The following is a 22312-nucleotide window of genomic DNA, read 5'->3' on the forward strand; positions in this document are numbered from 1 at the left end:
GTTCCAGCATAAAAAAAAAAAAAAAATATTTTAAAAAATATATAAATAATATTTGTGCCTCCAAAAAAAAAAAAAAAGTACCTAATCCCTTCTAATATAAATAGATCTGCTATTCCCCCCAAAAAAAAAAAAAAAAAAACATGTTTAAAAAATTTTTATTTGTTTTCACCCTCCAAAGTGTGGCGGATTGAAAATGACGAATTTGCTGTCTAAAAGCACTGCTGTCGAATTTCCAAACTTGAATTGAATATGCTTTGGTCGAATTGCAGCACTTGTATCATTGCAGAAAAGTCGAATTTGCAAAAAGTCGAATTTGAAAAAGTCGAATTTTGAAAGTCCGTTTTTTGGTCGGAAAGCACTGAATTGCATAGGCGATTTTTTTTTTTTGGTCGAAAATGACCCGAAATTCGACAATTTCGGGAATTCGACCGCAATTGCATATACCCCTATGTTGTAGATACCTTTGCCTCTCAGGATACTGAATTCGGGCGAAGAATTCTCCTGTCTAATCAGGAGCGTCCCCATCACAAAATAGTTTTTGGACATCCCAATGTATCCTGTGGATACCCTGTGGACCCTGCAGGAGAAATATACGTTATGGTAAGAACTTATCGTTAATAACAGTATTTCTCCTACTGGCATGACTGGCTTCCAGCCCTTCTCTGATCTTCAGTTGTAGGAGAATGCCTTCAAATCACTTGGTGATTTGAAGGCGTGCTTCAGTGTTCAGAGGTACAAATTAGAGTTCGATGGTCTTACCCCAGAGGTTCACAAACGTGGTCATCAAGGAACCCCAGTGGTCCTGGTTTTAAAGGTGACTTAATGGACACCTTAGTCTATTTGATTTAACCATCTGTGCTGAGCCATGGATATACCTAAAACCTGGACTGTTGGGGTGCCTTGAGGACCGCGTTTGGGAACCTCTGGTCTACCACCAATGGGAGTTTTTCAAAACAGCAAGGAGGCAGTTTTGCAGACCGCTATTCAGTCTCTAGTAGGTTCAGCAGTTTTAAGTCTGGTACAAGTACACCAACAAGGTCAGGGGTTTATTCCAATCTTTTTGTAGTACCAAATCTGAATGGCTCGGTAAGATGGAATCCCCGCGGTCAGTGAGTGCAGGTTTAGAACCACAGGAATTCATGTTTTGTTGGATCTCAAGGATGCGTAATTACACATTCCAATTTGTCTACCTCCTGAGGTGTGCTTAAGGTTTGCAGTACAACAAACCCATTAACCTTTTCAGGCTCTACCGTCTGGCCTATCATCAGCGCCTCCGGTATTCACAAAGGTGATATCTGTGATGATAGCTCATCTCAGGTCTCTAGGAGTGATAATAGTTCCGTACTTAGACGGCCTTCTCATCAAGGCTTCGTCGCAACAAATACTCCTTCAAAGTACTAGTTCAGTACCTTTGGATTATTAACTACACAAAGTCAAGCCTGGTCTAGTTTCAAAAGATTCAATTTCTAAGATCAACGTTTTTACCTATGAGAAGAGAAAGCAGAAAGTCTTCGTCATCTGGTACAGTTAGTGCTCTGACCACGGACAGTCTCGGTGTACTTGTGCATTCGACTGTTAAGGAAGATGGTGGCGTCTTTTGAAGCACTGTAGTTCCGAAGATTTTACTCGCGTTCTTTTCAACTAGATCTTCTCGCATAGTGGTCAGGCTCTCATCTACAAATTCATCAGATGGTGCGGTTGTCTACAAGGACCAGAGTATCCCTACTTTAGTGGCTCCAAATACAAAATCTTACCATGAGACAAAGGTTCGGAGCCTGGAACTAGATAATTCTGACGACGGACACAAGACTTTGGGGAGCAGTGGTCCTACATCATTGATTCCGGATTTCTGGTCAGACCGACAAAGATTACTGTCAATTAATGTCCTGGAACTCAGGGTAATTTACAACGCTCTTCGACAGGTAGTTCATACTCCAGTATCAGACTGTTCACGTTCAGTCAGACAACACAACAGCAGTCGCATACATCAACAAACAAGGAGGGACTCGAAGTCGCATGGCCATGCGAGAAGTTGCTCGAATCCTGTTTTGGGCCGAGCATCACCGAGTGATGTTGTCGGCAGTGTTTATTCCAGGAGTGGACAAATGGGAAGCAGATTACTCGGTCAGGATTTTCATCGAGGAGAATGGGCCTTACATCCAGAAGTGTTCCAGATGTTAGTCCAGCGGGAGGCGGACACCCACAGGTGGCTCTAATGGCATCTCGCCAAAATCATCAGACACCCAAGTACAGTATGTGTCCAGAACAATAGAGCCAAAGGCAGTGGCAGTGGATGCTCTCACAATAGCGTGGCCGTACAGCCTTGTGTATCTATTTCCAAAGAGTCCACAATCATCATACTAGTGGCGCCTCATTGGCCTCGGCGAGCGTGGTTCTCGGATCTCTGCGATCTGTGGCCGCTTCCGCAACGTCCAGACCTCCTGCAACAGGGTCCATTTCTTTACCCTGATTTAGCGTGTCTGCGTTTGACGGGGTGGCTGTTAAAACCGCTCTTTTAAGACGAGAGGGCTTTCCAGAGTCTGTTATGCCAACCATTTTACGTGTTAGGAAGCCAGTTACAGCAGCTCATTATCACAGGATTTGGCGAGCTTATATTGGTTGGTCTGAATCTCTGCAGTTTCCGATGTTTCATTCAGGTTATCCCATATTTTTTTTTTTTTTTACAGACTGGGTTAGATGGAGGACTACGTTTAGCGACAGCAAAGGTGCCAGCTTCTGCTTTGTCAATTATTTTTTTTCAGCCTGATTGGCTCCTTTGCCAGCAGTGCATACGTTCCTTCAAGGTGTCCTTAGAGTTCAAACTCCGTTATACCACCTACAGCTCCATGGGACTTGAATCTAGTTTTTTAGATTTTTTTGCAGTCCTCCTCTTTTGAACCCTTACAACAAGTGGATTTTACGTTTCTAACTTGGAAACTAGTTTTTCTGTTCGCCTTAGCTTCGGCAAGGCGTGTTTCTCGATTAGGTGCGTTGTCATGCAACCCACCGTATCTGGTGTTTCAGGATAACAGAGAGGAACTTCAAACGAATTCCGCTTTCCTACCAAAGTTATTACCATCTTTTCACATTATTCAACCGGTTGTAGTTGCTGTTTTCTGAAGGTTCAGGAACTCCAGCTACTTTGGATGTGGTTTGTGCGCTTCGCGTTTATATAGCTTTTGAACATCAACAGTACGTCAAACAGTTACATTCTTCTCTATGATGCAGTCATCATAGGTTGGACAGCTTCCAAACAGACCTTGGCTAGATGGATTAAGCTGACAATTCGTCAAGCTTACGGTCATGCTAGTCTACAACCACTTGCATCGGTTTCAGCACATTCCACGCGTTCAGTGGGAACGTCATGGACAGCAGGCAGTGGGCCTTCCACGATGCATCTTTGCCGTGTAGCTACATGGTCGTCAGTGCACACGGTTGTGCACTTTTAGCAATTTGTAATTCTGCGGCATCAGCATCTAGTTTTGGTAGTCTACTGTTACAGGTGTCAACCAGCTTTCTCGCCCAAGGGAGAAACTTTGGTACGTCCCAAGAGTACTCCAGTGACCCCTAGTGGATGAAAAAGAAAATAGGATTTTGGTACTTACCAGATAAATCCTTTTTCTTTGAATCCATAGGGGGAATTGGACGCCCACCCAGAGCAGTTTCGCCAGTAGTGTGGTAGGTTCAGTTTATCTTACAGTACACATTATCACCTGTTTGTTTAAAGCTTAAGGTGATTGTGATCTGTTGTCGTTTCAACTTTCTAGTTGTTTGTTATCTTATAATGTTATATGTAATTCTCCATTGTTCATCCTCTCTCTTTCGCTCCTGTTTGGCTCAGCAAAAAAACACTGAGGCATCTTGGGAGTATGGAGGGGGAGGAGGGTTACACATTTAAATATTTAAATGTGTCTATCCCTGCTATTGCACCGTCCAAAGAGCATTCCAGTGCCCCCAATGGATTCAAAGAAAAGGATTTATCTGGTAAGTACCAAAATCCTATTTTAATTTATTTTTAATGCAAAGTGAGTGAACAGAAGAGAAATCTAAATCAAATCAATATTTTGTGTGACCTCCCTTTGCCTTCAAAACAGCATCAGTTCTTCTAGGTACACTTGCACAAACGTAAGGATTTTGTATGATTAACCAATCTTACCAAACAGGTGATAATGATCATCATTATCATATGTAGGTTGAAACACAGTCATTAACAGAAACAGCTGTGTAGGAGGCTTAAAACTGGGTGAGGAACAGCCAAACTCTGCCACAAAGTTGAGGTTGTGGAAGACCATTTCATGTCACAGGTCATACAGCGACAAGACACAAGCTAGTTATACTGCATCAGCAAGGTCTCACAGGCAGTGGTTTCAAGATATGCTGTTCAAGGTCTTTTGAAGAAGCACAAATATACGGGCGACGTTGAGGACCGTGGACGCAGAGGTCGGCCAAGGAAACTTAGTGCATCACATGAAAGGCACCTCATGCTTCCTTCCCTTTGAAATCCGTAGATGTCCAGCAGTGCCATCAGCTCAGAAATTGCAGAAACCAGTTTGACCCAGGTACAACCCATCTTCTGTTCAGAGTAGTTTGGGCAGGAGTGGTCTTCATGGAACAATTGCGGCCAAATAGCCATATCTTCAACAAGGCTAAGTGACTCAACTATGCACAAAAACACAGGTCATGGGGTGCAGAAAACAGAGGAGTCAAAATGTCAAATATTTGGCTGTAACAGAAAGCAGTTTTGTTCGCTGGAGAGCGGTACAGTAATGAGTTCAGGCAACAGTGACGCATGGTGGAGGTTCCTTGCTGCAGCTTCTTCCAACATATAGGCGGCCTTGACCACCAGTAACATACCACCACCCAAGACCACTAGGCGTCAGACATATTAGGCCTGTGGGGCGTGGCAGGCGGTCAGAGGTGATTCGGGGCATTAGGCCCAGGTTACTTTTTGTGCCCTAAGGTAGGCAGACAGTGTTGAGTGGCTGGCAATAGGACTTCATTGTGTCAGGTACAATGGGTATAAGACCCGTACACCCTCTTGTAAAGCAGGAGTGATGGTGGGTGATAAAGAAAACATATAGAAACCCAGGATGACACAATAAGCTCCTCATGGATAGTGACCGTCTCCGTACTGCCCAGATAACGCGATCCTGCACCGATTGTCAGGCGAGCTGTAATAAATGGGGTGTAGTACACTTTCATACAGTCATAATAACTATACTGCGCCGACCGCATTAATTGTGCAACGACTGTGGCCAAGCGCAGTACCTATGTGTGACAGCGAGTTTATCAATTACTGTTCTGTTTCCGATCCTCAATTACTAATGCCTCGTGCTACCCCTGGTGTAAAACGCCCACCCACCCCTCACATTACGCCCTAGCCCGGCCCGCTGATCGGTAAGCAGGCTTTGCATGGCGCTGGTTTAGTAATTGGTTTTGTATAGTGAAACATTGTTACTGTATATGATGGCCACACATCCTGCACAATATATCACACGCCCAGGGATTCTTGTCTGCCAGTATGCCAGCCCCACAGGATCAGCTGCTGACCTCTTATTCAGTCCTACATACCAGCCCCTCAGGATTTCCCTTAACATGTTGTTTCACTAAACTATAGTTTGTGGTTTGGCTTCTTTAACACCATTTATACTGTGACTACCTGACTTATTAACCCTTGTGACAGTCGATAGTGTTACGTAATCATTTACAATGCTGAAGGGGGTAGGGAAGGTGTTCTCTTCCAGCATTCATTGTGTTATTACCTTTGTCTTGCAGACTCCTATTGTCACTCTCTCCGGGCACAATGAACCCATCTCCTCGGTGCTTTGGTCTGAGGCAGATGAGGTCTGCAGCGCATCCTGGGATCACACTATCAAGGTGTGGGACGTTGAATCTGGGGAAGCCAAAACCACTTTGGTGAGACACCTGTTGCCCATATAAGTGTTTCATCCTTTTCTGGAAGCCGTGGGTTTAAGAATCACTGGGGCCCAAATCTGATATATTCAGATGGAACCATGAGGGTAAAACATGCTGACACTGTAGAAGAAGCGTTACAGATGCCACATGTATGGTTCCGTCTGCTGCGCCATCACTCCAGAAGCGGAGACCGCTGATACATACATTAATGTCCAGCGGTGATTTGTGATACATCTTATCTTCCATTCATCAATGGAGTTCTGATGCAAAAAGGCTGTGTGTGTGTACATGTGATAGGGAATATAGAGTGTAAGCTCACTGGGGCAGGGGCTGATGTGACTGATACACTCTCTGTAATGTGTGTGTACATGTGATAGGGAATATAGAGTGTAAGCTCACTGGGGCAGGGGCTGATGTGACCGATACTCTCTCTGTAATGTGTGTGTACATGTGATAGGGAATATAGAGTGTAAGCTCACTGGGGCAGGGGCTGATGTGACTGATACACTCTCTGTAATGTGTGTGTACATGTGATAGGGAATATAGAGTGTAAGCTCACTGGGGCAGGGGCTGATGTGACTGATACTCTCTCTGTAATGTGTGTGTACATGTGATAGGGAATATAGAGTGTAAGCTCACTGGGGCAGAGGCTGATGTGACTGATACACTCTCGGTAGTGTGTGTGTACATGTGATAGGAATATAGAGTGTAAGCTCACTGGGGCAGGGGCTGATGTGACTGATACACTCTCTGTAATGTGTGTGTGTGTGTGTGTGTGTGTGTGTACATGTGATAGGGAATATAGAGTGTAAGCTCACTGGGGCAGGGGCTGATGTGACTGATACTCTCTCTGTAATGTGTGTACATGTGATAGGGAATATAGAGTGTAAGATCACTGGGGCAGAGGCTGATGTGACTGATACTCTCTCTGTAATGTGTGTACATGTGATAGGGAATATAGAGTGTAAGCTCACTGGGGCAGGGGCTGATGTGACTGATACACTCTCTGTAATGTGTGTGTACATGTGATAGGGAATATAGAGTGTAAGCTCACTGGGGCAGGGGCTGATGTGACTGATACTCTCTCTGTAATGTGTGTACATGTGATAGGGAATATAGAGTGTAAGCTCACTGGGGCAGGGGCTGATGTGACTGATACACTCTCTGTAATGTGTGTGTACATGTGATAGGGAATATAGAGTGTAAGATCACTGGGGCAGAGGCTGATGTGACTGATACTCTCTCTGTAATGTGTGTACATGTGATAGGGAATATAGAGTGTAAGCTCACTGGGGCAGAGGCTGATGTGACTGATACTCTCTCTGTAATGTGTGTACATGTGATAGGGAATATAGAGTGTAAGCTCACTGGGGCAGGGGCTGATGTGACTGATACACTCTCTGTAATGTGTGTACATGTGATAGGGAATATAGAGTGTAAGCTCACTGGGGCAGGGGCTGATGTGACTGATACACTCTCTGTAATGTGTGTGTACATGTGATAGGGAATATAGAGTGTAAGCTCACTGGGGCAGGGGCTGATGTGACTGATACTCTCTCTGTAATGTGTGTACATGTGATAGGGAATATAGAGTGTAAGCTCACTGGGGCAGGGGCTGATGTGACTGATACACTCTCTGTAATGTGTGTGTACATGTGATAGGGAATATAGAGTGTAAGCTCACTGGGGCAGGGGCTGATGTGACTGATACTCTCTCTGTAATGTGTGTACATGTGATAGGGAATATAGAGTGTAAGCTCACTGGGGCAGAGGCTGATGTGACTGATACTCTCTCTGTAATGTGTGTGTACATGTGATAGGGAATATAGAGTGTAAGCTCACTGGGGCAGGGGCTGATGTGACTGATACACTCTCTGTAATGTGTGTGTGTACATGTGATAGGGAATATAGAGTGTAAGCTCACTGGGGCAGAGGCTAATGTGACTGATACTCTCTGTAATGTGTGTGTACATGTGATAGGGAATATAGAGTGTAAGCTCACTGGGGCAGGGGCTAATGTGACTGATACTCTCTCTGTAATGTGTGTGTGTACATGTGATAGGGAATATAGAGTGTAAGCTCACTGGGGCAGAGGCTGATGTGACTGATACACTCTCTGTAATGTGTGTGTGTACATGTGATAGGGAATATAGAGTGTAAGATCACTGGGGCAGGGGCTGATGTGACTGATACTCTCTCTGTAATGTGTGTGTACATGTGATAGGGAATATAGAGTGTAAGCTCACTGGGGCAGAGGCTGATGTGACTGATAAACTCTCTGTAATGTGTGTGTAGATGTGATAGGGAATATAGAGTGTAAGCTCACTGGGGCAGGGGCTGATGTGACTGATACACTCTCTGTAATGTGTGTGTACATGTGATAGGGAATATAGAGTGTAAGCTCACCGGGGCAGAGGCTGATGTGACTGATACTCTCTCTGTAATGTGTGTGTACATGTGATAGGGAATATAGAGTGTAAGCTCACTGGGGCAGGGGCTGATGTGACTGATACACTCTCTGTAATGTGTGTGTACATGTGATAGGGAATATAGAGTGTAAGCTCACTGGGGCAGAGGCTGATGTGACTGATACACTCTCTGTAATGTGTGTGTACATGTGATAGGGAATATAGAGTGTAAGCTCACTGGGGCAGGGGCTGATGTGACTGATACACTCTCTGTAATGTGTGTGTACATGTGATAGGGAATATAGAGTGTAAGCTCACTGGGGCAGGGGCTGATGTGACTGATACACTCTCTGTAATGTGTGTGTACATGTGATAGGGAATATAGAGTGTAAGCTCACTGGGGCAGGGGCTGATGTGACTGATACTCTCTCTGTAATGTGTGTGTGTACATGTGATAGGGAATATAGAGTGTAAGCTCACTGGGGCAGAGGCTGATGTGACTGATACTCTCTCTGTAATGTGTGTGTACATGTGATAGGGAATATAGAGTGTAAGCTCACTGGGGCAGAGGCTGATGTGACTGATACTCTCTCTGTAATGTGTGTGTACATGTGATAGGAATATAGAGTGTAAGCTCACTGGGGCAGAGGCTGATGTGACTGATACACTCTCTGTAATGTGTGTGTACATGTGATAGGGAATATAGAGTGTAAGATCACTGGGGCAGAGGCTGATGTGACTGATACTCTCTCTGTAGTGTGTGTGTGTGTGTGTGTGTGTGTATGTGTACACATGTGATAGGGAATTTAGAGTGTAAGCTCACTGGGGCAGGGGCTGATGTGACTGATACTCTCTCTGTAATGTGTGTACATGTGATAGGGAATATAGAGTGTAAGCTCACTGGGGCAGAGGCTGATGTGACTGATACTCTCTCTGTAATGTGTGTGTACATGTGATAGGGAATATAGAGTGTAAGCTCACTGGGGCAGGGGCTGATGTGACTGATACACTCTCTGTAATGTGTGTGTGTACATGTGATAGGGAATATAGAGTGTAAGCTCACTGGGGCAGAGGCTAATGTGACTGATACTCTCTGTAATGTGTGTGTACATGTGATAGGGAATATAGAGTGTAAGCTCACTGGGGCAGGGGCTAATGTGACTGATACTCTCTCTGTAATGTGTGTGTGTACATGTGATAGGGAATATAGAGTGTAAGCTCACTGGGGCAGAGGCTGATGTGACTGATACACTCTCTGTAATGTGTGTGTGTACATGTGATAGGGAATATAGAGTGTAAGATCACTGGGGCAGGGGCTGATGTGACTGATACTCTCTCTGTAATGTGTGTGTACATGTGATAGGGAATATAGAGTGTAAGCTCACTGGGGCAGAGGCTGATGTGACTGATAAACTCTCTGTAATGTGTGTGTAGATGTGATAGGGAATATAGAGTGTAAGCTCACTGGGGCAGGGGCTGATGTGACTGATACACTCTCTGTAATGTGTGTGTACATGTGATAGGGAATATAGAGTGTAAGCTCACCGGGGCAGAGGCTGATGTGACTGATACTCTCTCTGTAATGTGTGTGTACATGTGATAGGGAATATAGAGTGTAAGCTCACTGGGGCAGGGGCTGATGTGACTGATACACTCTCTGTAATGTGTGTGTACATGTGATAGGGAATATAGAGTGTAAGCTCACTGGGGCAGAGGCTGATGTGACTGATACACTCTCTGTAATGTGTGTGTACATGTGATAGGGAATATAGAGTGTAAGCTCACTGGGGCAGGGGCTGATGTGACTGATACACTCTCTGTAATGTGTGTGTACATGTGATAGGGAATATAGAGTGTAAGCTCACTGGGGCAGGGGCTGATGTGACTGATACACTCTCTGTAATGTGTGTGTACATGTGATAGGGAATATAGAGTGTAAGCTCACTGGGGCAGGGGCTGATGTGACTGATACTCTCTCTGTAATGTGTGTGTGTACATGTGATAGGGAATATAGAGTGTAAGCTCACTGGGGCAGAGGCTGATGTGACTGATACTCTCTCTGTAATGTGTGTGTACATGTGATAGGGAATATAGAGTGTAAGCTCACTGGGGCAGAGGCTGATGTGACTGATACTCTCTCTGTAATGTGTGTGTACATGTGATAGGAATATAGAGTGTAAGCTCACTGGGGCAGAGGCTGATGTGACTGATACACTCTCTGTAATGTGTGTGTACATGTGATAGGGAATATAGAGTGTAAGATCACTGGGGCAGGGACTGATGTGACTGATACTCTCTCTGTAATGTGTGTGTACATGTGATAGGGAATATAGAGTGTAAGCTCACTGGGGCAGAGGCTGATGTGACTGATACTCTCTCTGTAATGTGTGTGTACATGTGATAGGGAATATAGAGTGTAAGCTCACTGGGGCAGAGGCTGATGTGACTGATACTCTCTCTGTAATGTGTGTGTACATGTGATAAGGAATATAGAGTGTAAGATCACTGGGGCAGGGACTGATACACTCTCTGTAATGTGTGTGTACATGTGATAGGGAATATAGAGTGTAAGCTCACTGGGGCAGGGGCTGATGTGACTGATACACTCTCTGTAATGTGTGTGTACATGTGATAGGGAATATAGAGTGTAAGCTCACTGGGGCAGAGGCTGATGTGACTGATACTCTCTCTGTAATGTGTGTGTACATGTGATAGGGAATATAGAGTGTAAGCTCACTGGGGCAGGGGCTGATGTGACTGATACACTCTCTGTAATGTGTGTGTACATGTGATAGGGAATATAGAGTGTAAGCTCACTGGGGCAGGGGCTGATGTGACTGATACTCTCTCTGTAATGTGTGTGTGTACATGTGATAGGGAATATAGAGTGTAAGCTCACTGGGGCAGAGGCTGATGTGACTGATACTCTCTCTGTAATGTGTGTGTACATGTGATAGGGAATATAGAGTGTAAGCTCACTGGGGCAGGGGCTGATGTGACTGATACTCTCTCGGTAGTGTGTGTGTACATGTGATAGGGAATATAGAGTGTAAGCTCACTGGGGCAGGGGCTGATGTGACTGATACACTCTCTGTAATGTGTGTGTGTACATGTGATAGGGAATATAGAGTGTAAGCTCACTGGGGCAGAGGCTGATGTGACTGATACACTCTCGGTAGTGTGTGTGTGTGTGTGTGTGTGTACACATGTGATAGGGAATATAGAGTGTAAGCTCACTGGGGCAGAGGCTGATGTGACTGATACTCTCTCTGTAATGTGTGTGTACATGTGATAGGGAATATAGAGTGTAAGCTCACTGGGGCAGAGGCTGATGTGACTGATACACTCTCTGTAATGTGTGTGTACATGTGATAGGGAATATAGAGTGTAAGCTCACTGGGGCAGGGGCTGATGTGACTGATACACTCTCTGTAATGTGTGTGTACATGTGATAGGGAATATAGAGTGTAAGCTCACTGGGGCAGGGGCTGATGTGACTGATACTCTCTCTGTAATGTGTGTGTGTACATGTGATAGGGAATATAGAGTGTAAGCTCACTGGGGCAGAGGCTGATGTGACTGATACTCTCTCTGTAATGTGTGTGTACATGTGATAGGGAATATAGAGTGTAAGCTCACTGGGGCAGAGGCTGATGTGACTGATACTCTCTCTGTAATGTGTGTGTACATGTGATAAGGAATATAGAGTGTAAGATCACTGGGGCAGGGACTGATACACTCTCTGTAATGTGTGTGTACATGTGATAGGGAATATAGAGTGTAAGCTCACTGGGGCAGGGGCTGATGTGACTGATACACTCTCTGTAATGTGTGTGTACATGTGATAGGGAATATAGAGTGTAAGCTCACTGGGGCAGAGGCTGATGTGACTGATACTCTCTCTGTAATGTGTGTGTACATGTGATAGGGAATATAGAGTGTAAGCTCACTGGGGCAGGGGCTGATGTGACTGATACACTCTCTGTAATGTGTGTGTACATGTGATAGGGAATATAGAGTGTAAGCTCACTGGGGCAGGGGCTGATGTGACTGATACTCTCTCTGTAATGTGTGTGTGTACATGTGATAGGGAATATAGAGTGTAAGCTCACTGGGGCAGAGGCTGATGTGACTGATACTCTCTCTGTAATGTGTGTGTACATGTGATAGGGAATATAGAGTGTAAGCTCACTGGGGCAGGGGCTGATGTGACTGATACTCTCTCGGTAGTGTGTGTGTACATGTGATAGGGAATATAGAGTGTAAGCTCACTGGGGCAGGGGCTGATGTGACTGATACACTCTCTGTAATGTGTGTGTGTACATGTGATAGGGAATATAGAGTGTAAGCTCACTGGGGCAGAGGCTGATGTGACTGATACACTCTCGGTAGTGTGTGTGTGTGTGTACACATGTGATAGGGAATATAGAGTGTAAGCTCACTGGGGCAGAGGCTGATGTGACTGATACTCTCTCTGTAATGTGTGTGTACATGTGATAGGGAATATAGAGTGTAAGCTCACTGGGGCAGAGGCTGATGTGACTGATACACTCTCTGTAATGTGTGTGTACATGTGATAGGGAATATAGAGTGTAAGCTCACTGGGGCAGGGGCTGATGTGACTGATACACTCTCTGTAATGTGTGTGTACATGTGATAGGGAATATAGAGTGTAAGCTCACTGGGGCAGGGGCTGATGTGACTGATACTCTCTCTGTAATGTGTGTGTGTACATGTGATAGGGAATATAGAGTGTAAGCTCACTGGGGCAGAGGCTGATGTGACTGATACTCTCTCTGTAATGTGTGTGTACATGTGATAGGGAATATAGAGTGTAAGCTCACTGGGGCAGGGGCTGATGTGACTGATACTCTCTCGGTAGTGTGTGTGTACATGTGATAGGGAATATAGAGTGTAAGCTCACTGGGGCAGGGGCTGATGTGACTGATACTCTCTCGGTAGTGTGTGTGTACATGTGATAGGGAATATAGAGTGTAAGATCACTGGGGCAGAGGCTGATGTGACTGATACACTCTCTGTAATGTGTGTGTGTACATGTGATAGGGAATATAGAGTGTAAGCTCACTGGGGCAGAGGCTGATGTGACTGATACTCTCTCTGTAGTGTGTGTGTGTACATGTGATAGGGAATATAGAGTGTAAGCTCACTGGGGCAGAGGCTGATGTGACTGATACTCTCTCTGTAGTGTGTGTGTGTGTGTGTGTGTGTATGTGTACACATGTGATAGGGAATTTAGACAGTGTACGGCAGAGGTTCTCAAACTCGGTCCTCAGGACCCCACACAGCGCATGTTTTGCAGGTAACCCAGCAGGTGCACAGGTGTATTAATTAATCAGTGACACATTTTAAATGATCCACAGGTGGAGCTAATTATTTCACTTGTGATTCTGTGAGGAGACCTGGAAAACATGCACTGTGTGGGGTCCCGAGGACCGAGTTTGAGAACCTCTGGTGTATGGCCATATATTCTCTGTAACACGCCTTGGTATATGTGTGCACTACCTGAATATGGAATTAGCCTTTGCTGCAGATATTTGTATTACTAATAATAAGTAGTATTGTTGGGTTGATAATATTTTGTGTTTTTTCCAGACGGGAAACAAGGTATTTAACTCTATATCATACTCCCCATTATGCAAACGCCTTGCATCTGGAAGCACAGACAGACATATTCGTTTATGGGATCCAAGGACGAAAGGTGAGTGAAAGCGGCAGCCCTCCAATGACCAGTGTGCGTTACTGTGTGACGAGTATTGCACATTCCATCGGATTTATACCGTGATTATTGCGTTATGGTGTCTCACATAGAATATAACTCAATCTATAGCGCTGTCGTACAATTATTTCTCTGTCGTCCTATTGGTCGGACCTGTCTGGTGACAACGCTGGCTCTATGGAGGCTGGGGGAGTGATCATTGAGTACACGCTATTATATAGTATATAAATACTGTCTGGTACAGTCTGTGTGATACACATCTGACTTTATAGGGAGCTGGAAACGTTTGCACGCCGCTGTATTTGTGATCTGTCTCCAGGTATTTGTAAGCATTTGCCCATGAATGCTGTAATTGGAAGGAGTCGGCACTTGCATCCATACAGGAGGTCTCCTATGAGATCCCCTGGTAGATCTGTGTCACTCACTTTCCTCTTGCTGTGATTACATGTTCTGCAGTGGAATGTAAGAGCCGCTCATCGGGAATGACAGTGACACCAGGAACATGTGAAACCACTGTAACCTGGGCACTGACGATGAGCAGCTCTTCCATTCCACTGCAGAACATGTAATCACAGCAAGAGGAAAGTGGGTGACACAGATCTACCAGGGGATCTCATAGGAGACCTCCTGTATGGATGCAAGTGTGTGTGTGTATATATGTATGTATGTGTATATATATATATATATATATATATATATATATATCTCTTACGTCCTAGAGGATGCTGGGGACTCCAAAAGGACCATGGGGTATAGACGGGATCAGCAGGAGCTTGGGCACACTAAAAAGACTTTGACTGGGTGTGAACTGGCTCCTCCCTCTATGCCCCTCCTCCAGACCTCAGTTAGATTCTGTGCCCAGGAGAGACTGGACACGCACTAGGGAAGCTCTACAGAGTTTCTCTAGAAAGACTTTGTTAGGTTTTTTATTTTCAGGGAGCCCTGCTGGCTACAGGCTCCTTGTATCGAGGGACTGAGGGGAGAGAAGTCAGACCTACTTCTTCTTAGTTCAAGGGCTCTGCTTCTTAGGCTAATGGACACCAATAGCTCCAGAGGGTTCGATCACTTGGTTCGCCTAGCTGCTCGTTCCCAGAGCCGCGCCGTCACCCCCCTCACAGAAGCCAGAAGAAAGAAGCCGGGTGAGTATTAGAAGAACCGAAGACTTCAGTAACGAGGTACAGAACAGCGGTAGCGCTGCGCTCCATGCTCTCACACACATCACCAACGGCACTCGCAGGGTGCAGGGCGCTAGGGGGGAGCACCCTGGGCAGCAGTTACTGGGGTCGGTGGTTTGGCAAAAAGGATTATACGGTGTACAGACACCGTATAGAGTACCCCCGCCAGTATAAAAAAAAATTAATTTGAGCGGGCTACAGCGCCCCGGGAAGGGGCGGGGCTTAGCCGCACATTGCTCACCAGCGCCATTTTCTCTATCTCTACAGTGCTGCAGAGACGCTGGCCCGGACCTCCAAGCTCCCGCAAGTAACAGGGAGGCAAAAATGGGGGGGGGGGGGGGACACACACATAGATTTTGGTGCTTTCATAATATTATACACAGCGCTGATCACATATATTATTTATTTGTAGTATATGGGTGCTGGGGTGTGAGCTGGCATGCTCCCTCTGTGTTTCTCTCTACAGGCTTCCCTGTGGGTCTGTCCCCTTGTTTGTGGCCAGTGTGTGTGGTGTGTCGGTACTCTGTGTCGATATGTCTGGGCCTGGGTGTTCCTTCCCGGAGGAAGTTATTGGGGGTGCAGAGAGGGATTTAGATATGACTCTGTCGGCACAGCCAACTGCTGATTGGGTGAATATATTGAGTACCCTGAATGCAAATGTGGCGTTATTGTCTAAGAGACTGGATAAATCTGATTCTCAGACACAAACATGGAGAAAATCCATGGAGGAGGCTTTGTCTCAGGTACAGACCGTCTCAGGGTCACAAAAGCGTTCTTTTACCCAGATGGCAGATACAGGTACCGACACGGACTCTGAGTCCGATGTCGATTTTAATGAGGCTTCTTTACATCCACGGGTTGTCAAGAGTATTCAGTACATGATTATAGCCATTAAAGATGTTTTACATATATCTGAGGAACCTGCTGTTCCTGACACGAGAGTTTGCCCCCTCTCATGAAATGAACGCGCTTTGTGAAAAGGCTTGGGAGTCGCCTGACAAAAGATGGCAGATACCCAAGAGAATTTTGATGGCGTATCTTTTCCCATCTGACGACAGGGACAAATGGGAATCGTCTCCCAATGTGGACAAGGCTCTATCCCGTTTGTCCAAGAAGGTGGCGCTTCCGTCTCCTGACACGGCTGCTCTCAAGGACCCAGCTGATCGCAAATTGGAGACGACATTGAAGGCCATTTTCGTTAATACTGGTGCATTGCTCAGACCTGCTGTGGCGTCGGTATGGGTGAGTAGTGCTATTGCTAAGTGGGCTGAAAATTTGGCTTCTGATATGGATACCCTTGATAAGGATAATATTATTTTGACGCTTGGTTATATCAAGGATGCTGCAAATTACCTGAAGGATGCGGCGAGGGATGTTGGCCTCTTGGGATCAAGAGCCAATGCCATGGCGGTCTCGGCCAGGAGGGCGCTGTGGATTCAGCAATGGAATGCTGATGCCGACTCCAAGAAGAATATGGAAGCTCTCCCTTTTAAAGGTAGTGTTTTGTTTTGTGACGGCCTTGCTGACCTGGTGTCTACCGCTACTGCGGGTAAGTCATCTTTTCTTCCCTATGTTCCCACACAACAGAAGATGGCACCCCATCAGCAGATGCAGTCCTTTCGGTCTAATAAATACAAAAAAGGAAAGGGCTCGTCCTTCCTCGCTTCAAAGGGTAGAGGAAGGGGAAAGAGGTCGCCCGCCGTGTCAGGCACCCAGGACCAAAAGTCCTCCCCCGCCTCTACTAAGTCCACCGCATGACGCTGGGGCTCCCCTGCGGGAGTCCGTACCGGTGGGGGCCGTCTCCGATTCTTCAGTCAGGTCTGGTTTCAATCGGCCCTGGATCCTTGGGTCTTAGACATAGTGTCACAAGGGTACAGACTGGAGATTCAAGAGATGCCCCCCGCCGTTTTTTCGTGTCGGCCGTGCCAGTTTATCTTCCCGAAAGAGAAGTGGTAAGGGCTGCGATACAAAAGTTGTGTCAACAGAGGGTCGTTATGCCGGTTCCCCCGTCCCAACGGGGGGAAGGGTTCTATTCGAGCCTCTTTGTCGTGGCGAAGCCGGACGTCTCGGTCAGACAGATTCTGAACCTAAAATCCCTCAATCCATACTTGAAGATGTTCAAGATGGAGTCTCTTCAAGCGGTGATCTCCAGCCTCGAAGGGGGGGATTTTATGGCGTCAGTCGACATAAAGGATGCTTACTTTCACATCCCGATATACCCTCCTCATCAAGCCTTCCTGAGATTTGCGGTGCAGGATTGTCATTACCAATTTCAGACGTTGCCGTTTGGGATTTCCACGGCCCTGAGGGTTTTCACCAAGGTAATGGCGGAGATGATGGTGCTCCTTCGCAAGCAAGGGGTCACAATTATCCCGTACTTGGACGATCTCCTGATAAAGGCGAGGTCCAAGGAACAGTTGTTGAGAAATGTGGATCTCTCCCTGTCGGTTCTGCGACATCACGGTTGGATTCTAAATTTGCCAAAGTCTCAGTTGATCCCGTCCACTCGGCTGTCCTTCCTGGGCATGATCCTAGACACGGAACTACAGAGAGTGTTTCTTCCGGAGGACAAAGCTCTGGAAATCCAGACCATGGTCATGGGGCTTCTGAGGCCGACAAGTGTGTCGATTCATCAATGCACTCGGTTACTAGGGAAGATGGTGGCGGCTTACGAAGCCATTCTGTTTGGCAGGTTTCATGCCCGGGTGTTTCAGTGGGATCTGCTGCACAAATGGTCTGGGTCTCAGATGCACATGCACCGGAAAATAAGTCTATCTTCCAGGGCCAGGATCTGTCTCCTGTGGTGGCTGCAAGGTTCTCACCTTCTAGAGGGAAGCCAATTCGGGATCCAGGACTGGGTCCTGCTGACAACAGATGCAAGTATCCAAAGCTGGGGTGCGGTCACGCAAGGAAGAAATTTCCAGGGAAAGTGGTCAAGCCAGGAATCTTGTCTCCACATAAATGTTCTCGAGTTAAGAGCCCTTTACAACGGCCTGCTGCAAGCGAAGAACCTTCTTCGGGGTCTCCCTGTCCTGATCCAGTCGGACAACATAACAGCGGTGGGGTACGTAAACCGCCAAGGCGGAACAAGGAGCAGGGCGGCAATGGCAGAGGCTACAACTATCTTTCGCTGGGCGGAACAGCACATGAGCGCTCTGTCAGCAGTCTTCCTCCCGGGTGTGGACAACTGGGAAGCAGACTTCCTCAGCAGACCCGATCTCCATCCGGGAGAGTGGGCTCTTCATCAAGAGGTATTTGCAGAAGTGACAAGGCGTTGGGGAATTCCTCTGATAGATATGATGGCGTCGCGCCTCAACAAGAAGCTTCCGAGGTATTGTTCCAGGTCAAGGGACCCCCAAGCCAGTGCAGTGGATGCCCTGGTAACTCCGTGGGTGTTTCGGTCGGTGTATGTGTTCCCTCCGCTTCCTCTCATTCCAAAGGTGCTGAGGATCGAACGACGAACAGGGGTTCAGGCAATACTCGTCGTTCCAGATTGGCCACGGTGGGCTTGGTATCCGGTTCTTCAGGAATTGCTGGTAGAAGATCCTTGGCCGCTTCCTCTAAGAGAGGACCTGTTACTGCAGGGGCCCTGCGTGTTTCCGGATTTACCGCTGCTGCGTTTGACGGCGTGGAAGTTGATCCTAGCTCGTAAGGGTATTCCTGGGGAGGTCATTCCCACTCTCCTTAAAGCTAGGAAGGAGGTTACGGCAAAACATTATCACCGTATTTGGAGGAAGTATGTATCCTGGTGTGAAACCAAGGCAGCTCCTGCGGAGGAGTTTCACTTGGGTCGTTTCCACCACTTTTTGCAGGCAGGCGTGGATGCAGGCCTGAAATTGGGTTCCATCAAAGTGCAGATTTCGGCTTTATCTATTTTCTTTCAAAAAGAATTGGCCGTCCTTCCTGAGGTTCAGACTTTCATGAAGGGAGTGCTGCATATCCATCCTCCATTTGTGCCACCCGTGGCGCCGTGGGACCTTGAAGTGGCGTTACAGTTTCTTATGTCTCACTGGTTTGAACCTTTACGTAAAGTTTCTCACTTGGAAAGTGGTCATGCTTTTGGCTCTGGCATCTGCTAAATGAGTGTCCGAGTTGGCGGCTTTGTCTCACAAGAGCCCATATTTGGTCTTTCATTCTGATAGAGCGGAATTGAGGACTCGTCAACAATTTCTGCCGAAGGTGGTTTCTTCGTTTCACATAAACCAACCTATTGTGGTACCTGTGGCTACGGATGCTGTGGCGGTTCCAAAATCTCTTGATGTTGTAAGAGCCTTGAAGGTTTATGTCGCCAGAACAGCTCTTACTAGGAAAACAGAGGCTCTATTTGTCCTGTATGCTTCCAACAAGATTGGAAATCCTGCTTCTAAGCAAACTATTGCACGCTGGATTTGTAATACGATTCAGCAAGCTCATTCTTCGGCTGGGCTACAGTTGCCGAAGTCTGTAAAGGACCATTCTACCAGGAAGGGGGGCTCTTCTTGGGCGGCTGCCCGAGGCGTCTCTGCACTCAAACTTTGCCGAGCAGCTACGTCGTTGGGTTCAAACACCTTTGCTAAGTTCTGCAAGTTTGATACCCTGGCTGATGAGGACCTCACGTTTGCTCAATCGGTGCTGCAGAGTCGTCCGCACTCTCCTGCCTGTTCTGGAGCTTTGGTATAGACCCCATGGTCCTTTTGGAATCCCCAGCATCCTCTAGGACATAAGAGAAAATAGGATTTTAATACCTACCGGTTAATCCTTTTCTCCTAGTCCATAGAAGATGCTGGGCGCCCATCCCAGTGCGGACTGTTCCTTGCAGTTGTATTGATACTGGTTATGTTTGGTTACACGTGGGTTGTGTATCAGTTATATTCAGCTTGTTGCTGTTAGGTCATACTGTTATCTGGTTTCCTGCTACTCCGGTTGTACGGTATGTGTGTGGTGTGAGCTGGTATGTATCTCGCCCTTAATTTAACAAAAATCCTTTCCTCAAAATGTCCGTCTCTCCTGGGCACAGTTCCTATAACTGAGGTCTGGGGGAGGGGCATAGAGGGAGGAGCCAGTTCACACCCAGTCAAAGTCTTTTTAGTGTGCCCATGTCTCCTGCGGATCCCGTCTATACCACATGGTCCTTTTGGAGTCCCCAGCATCCTCTACGGACTAGGAGAAAAGGATTTACCGGTAGGAATTAAAATCCAATTATATATATATATATATATATATATATATATATATATACGCTCTGTGTGACCGCATGAGAGCCAGTTGTTAAGCACTGTCAGTAACCACGTGGTGTGCATTGTTTCTGTGTAGATGGATCTCTGGTTCTGCTGTCACTGACGTCACACACCGGCTGGGTCACCGCAGTACAGTGGTCGCCTTCTAATGACCAACAACTTGTCTCTGGCTCTCTTGACAACATAGTGAAACTCTGGGACACCAGAAGGTTTGTTTCTTCTAGATGTCTTGTATGTGTTCCGTATGCCCAGTGCGTGCAACATCTGGCAGCACGGCGCCATGCACAAATAGAGATACATAGATCTCTCTCTCTCTCTCTCTCTCTCTCTCTCTATCTCTATCTAAAGTTCCTTGAACAGGACTCCAAACTCTTGTTTGAGAGAGGATCTGTGTGGTCCGAAACGTTGTAAACTTTAATAAAGTGATCCATGTTACTGACTAGTTTGGCCATTAATCAAGAAACTTTTTCAATTATTTTCGGGCACCCAACCAATGACTTTACCAAGAAGTGCTCATTATCTAAGACTGTACACAGTACACAGGTGCAACACATAATACAGTACACAGGTGCGGCACATAATACAGTACACAGGTGCGGCACATAATACAGTACACAGGTGCGGCACATAATACAGTACACAGGTGCGGCACTCCACGCATATAAAAAGAGCTCACTCAGGCTGGTCACATGTGTCAGCGTTTCATTGCTTTATGGGGGGGGGGGGGGGGGTCGATGGCACGCTTGGTGAGGCAGGGTGCAAAGTAGCATGTGGGGTGGGGGAAGACGGAGGCACGTTTGGTGAGGCAAGGTGCAGAGTAGCATGTGTGGGGGGGACGGAGGCACGCTTGGTGAGGCAGGGTGCAGAGTAGAATGTGGGAGGGGGGCACGGAGGCACGCTTGGTGAGGCAGGGTGCAGAGTAGCATGTGGGAGGGGGGAACGGATGCACGTTTGAGGTAGGGTGCAGAGTAGCATGTGGAGGGGTTGGAGGCACGTTTGGTGAGGCAGGGTGCAAAGTAGCATGTGGGAGGGGGGAACGGAGGCACGTTTGGTGAGGAAGGGTGCAGAGTAGCATGTGGGGGGGTCGGAGGCACGCTGATGAGGCGGGGTGCAGAGTAGCATGTGGGGGGTCGGAGGCACGCTTGGTGAGGCGGGGTGCAGAGTAGCATGTAAGGGGGTCGGAGGCACGCTTGGTGAGGCGGGGTGCAGAGTAGCATGTGGGGGGGTCGGAGGCACGCTTGGTGAGGGAGGGTGCAGAGTAGCATATGTGGGGGGGGGGTCGGAGGCACGTTTGGTGAGGCAGGGTGCAGAGTAGCATGTGGGGGGTCAGAGGCACGTTTGGTGAGGTGCATGTGTGGGGGGGTGTCGGAGGCACGTTTGGTGAGGCAGGGTGCAGAGTAGCATGTGGGGTGGGTCGGAGGCACGTTTGGTGAGGCAGGGTGCAGAGTAGCATGTGGGGGGGTCGGAGGCACGTTTGGTGAGGTGCATGTGTGGGGGGGTGTCGGAGGCACGTTTGGTGAGGCAGGGTGCAGAGTAGCATGTGGGGGGGGGGGGTCGGAGGCACGCTGGTGAGGCAGGGTGCAGAGTAGCATGTGGGGTGGTCGGAGGCACGTTTGGTGAGGCAGGGTGCAGAGTAGCATGTGGGGGGGTCAGAGGCACGTTTGGTGAGGTGCATGTGTGGGGGGGTGTCGGAGGCACGTTTGGTGAGGCAGGGTGCAGAGTAGCATGTGGGGGGGGGGGGGGTCGGAGGCACGCTGGTAAGGCAGGGTGCAGAGTAGCATGTGGGGTGGTCGGAGGCACGTTTGGTGAGGCAGGGTGCAGAATAGCATGGGGGGGGTCGGAGGCACGCTGGTGAGGCAG

At 47.4% G+C, this 22312-nt stretch overlaps 2 protein-coding genes across 2 annotated transcripts in view; one reads left to right on the top strand and one right to left on the bottom strand.

The window, feature by feature from the left end:
* Nucleotides 1-5841, bottom strand: part of LOC134944053 (MAGUK p55 subfamily member 4-like) — a 91661-nt gene extending 85820 nt beyond the window's left edge. The window contains exon 1 of the mRNA XM_063932588.1: nucleotides 5763-5841. The gene's annotated coding sequence lies outside the window, so the exon portion shown is untranslated. The remainder of the gene's footprint in view (nucleotides 1-5762) is intronic.
* Nucleotides 5695-22312, top strand: part of WDR12 (WD repeat domain 12) — a 35051-nt gene continuing 18433 nt past the window's right edge. The window contains exons 1-3 of the mRNA XM_063932589.1: nucleotides 5695-5916; nucleotides 13938-14043; nucleotides 20529-20661. Of these exons, the coding sequence (XP_063788659.1) occupies nucleotides 5710-5916; nucleotides 13938-14043; nucleotides 20529-20661 (446 nt within the window). The 5' untranslated portion in view covers nucleotides 5695-5709. The remainder of the gene's footprint in view (nucleotides 5917-13937; nucleotides 14044-20528; nucleotides 20662-22312) is intronic.

Source organism: Pseudophryne corroboree, chromosome 7 (assembly GCF_028390025.1).
Source record: "Pseudophryne corroboree isolate aPseCor3 chromosome 7, aPseCor3.hap2, whole genome shotgun sequence".
NCBI classification, from domain to species: Eukaryota; Metazoa; Chordata; class Amphibia; order Anura; family Myobatrachidae; genus Pseudophryne; species Pseudophryne corroboree.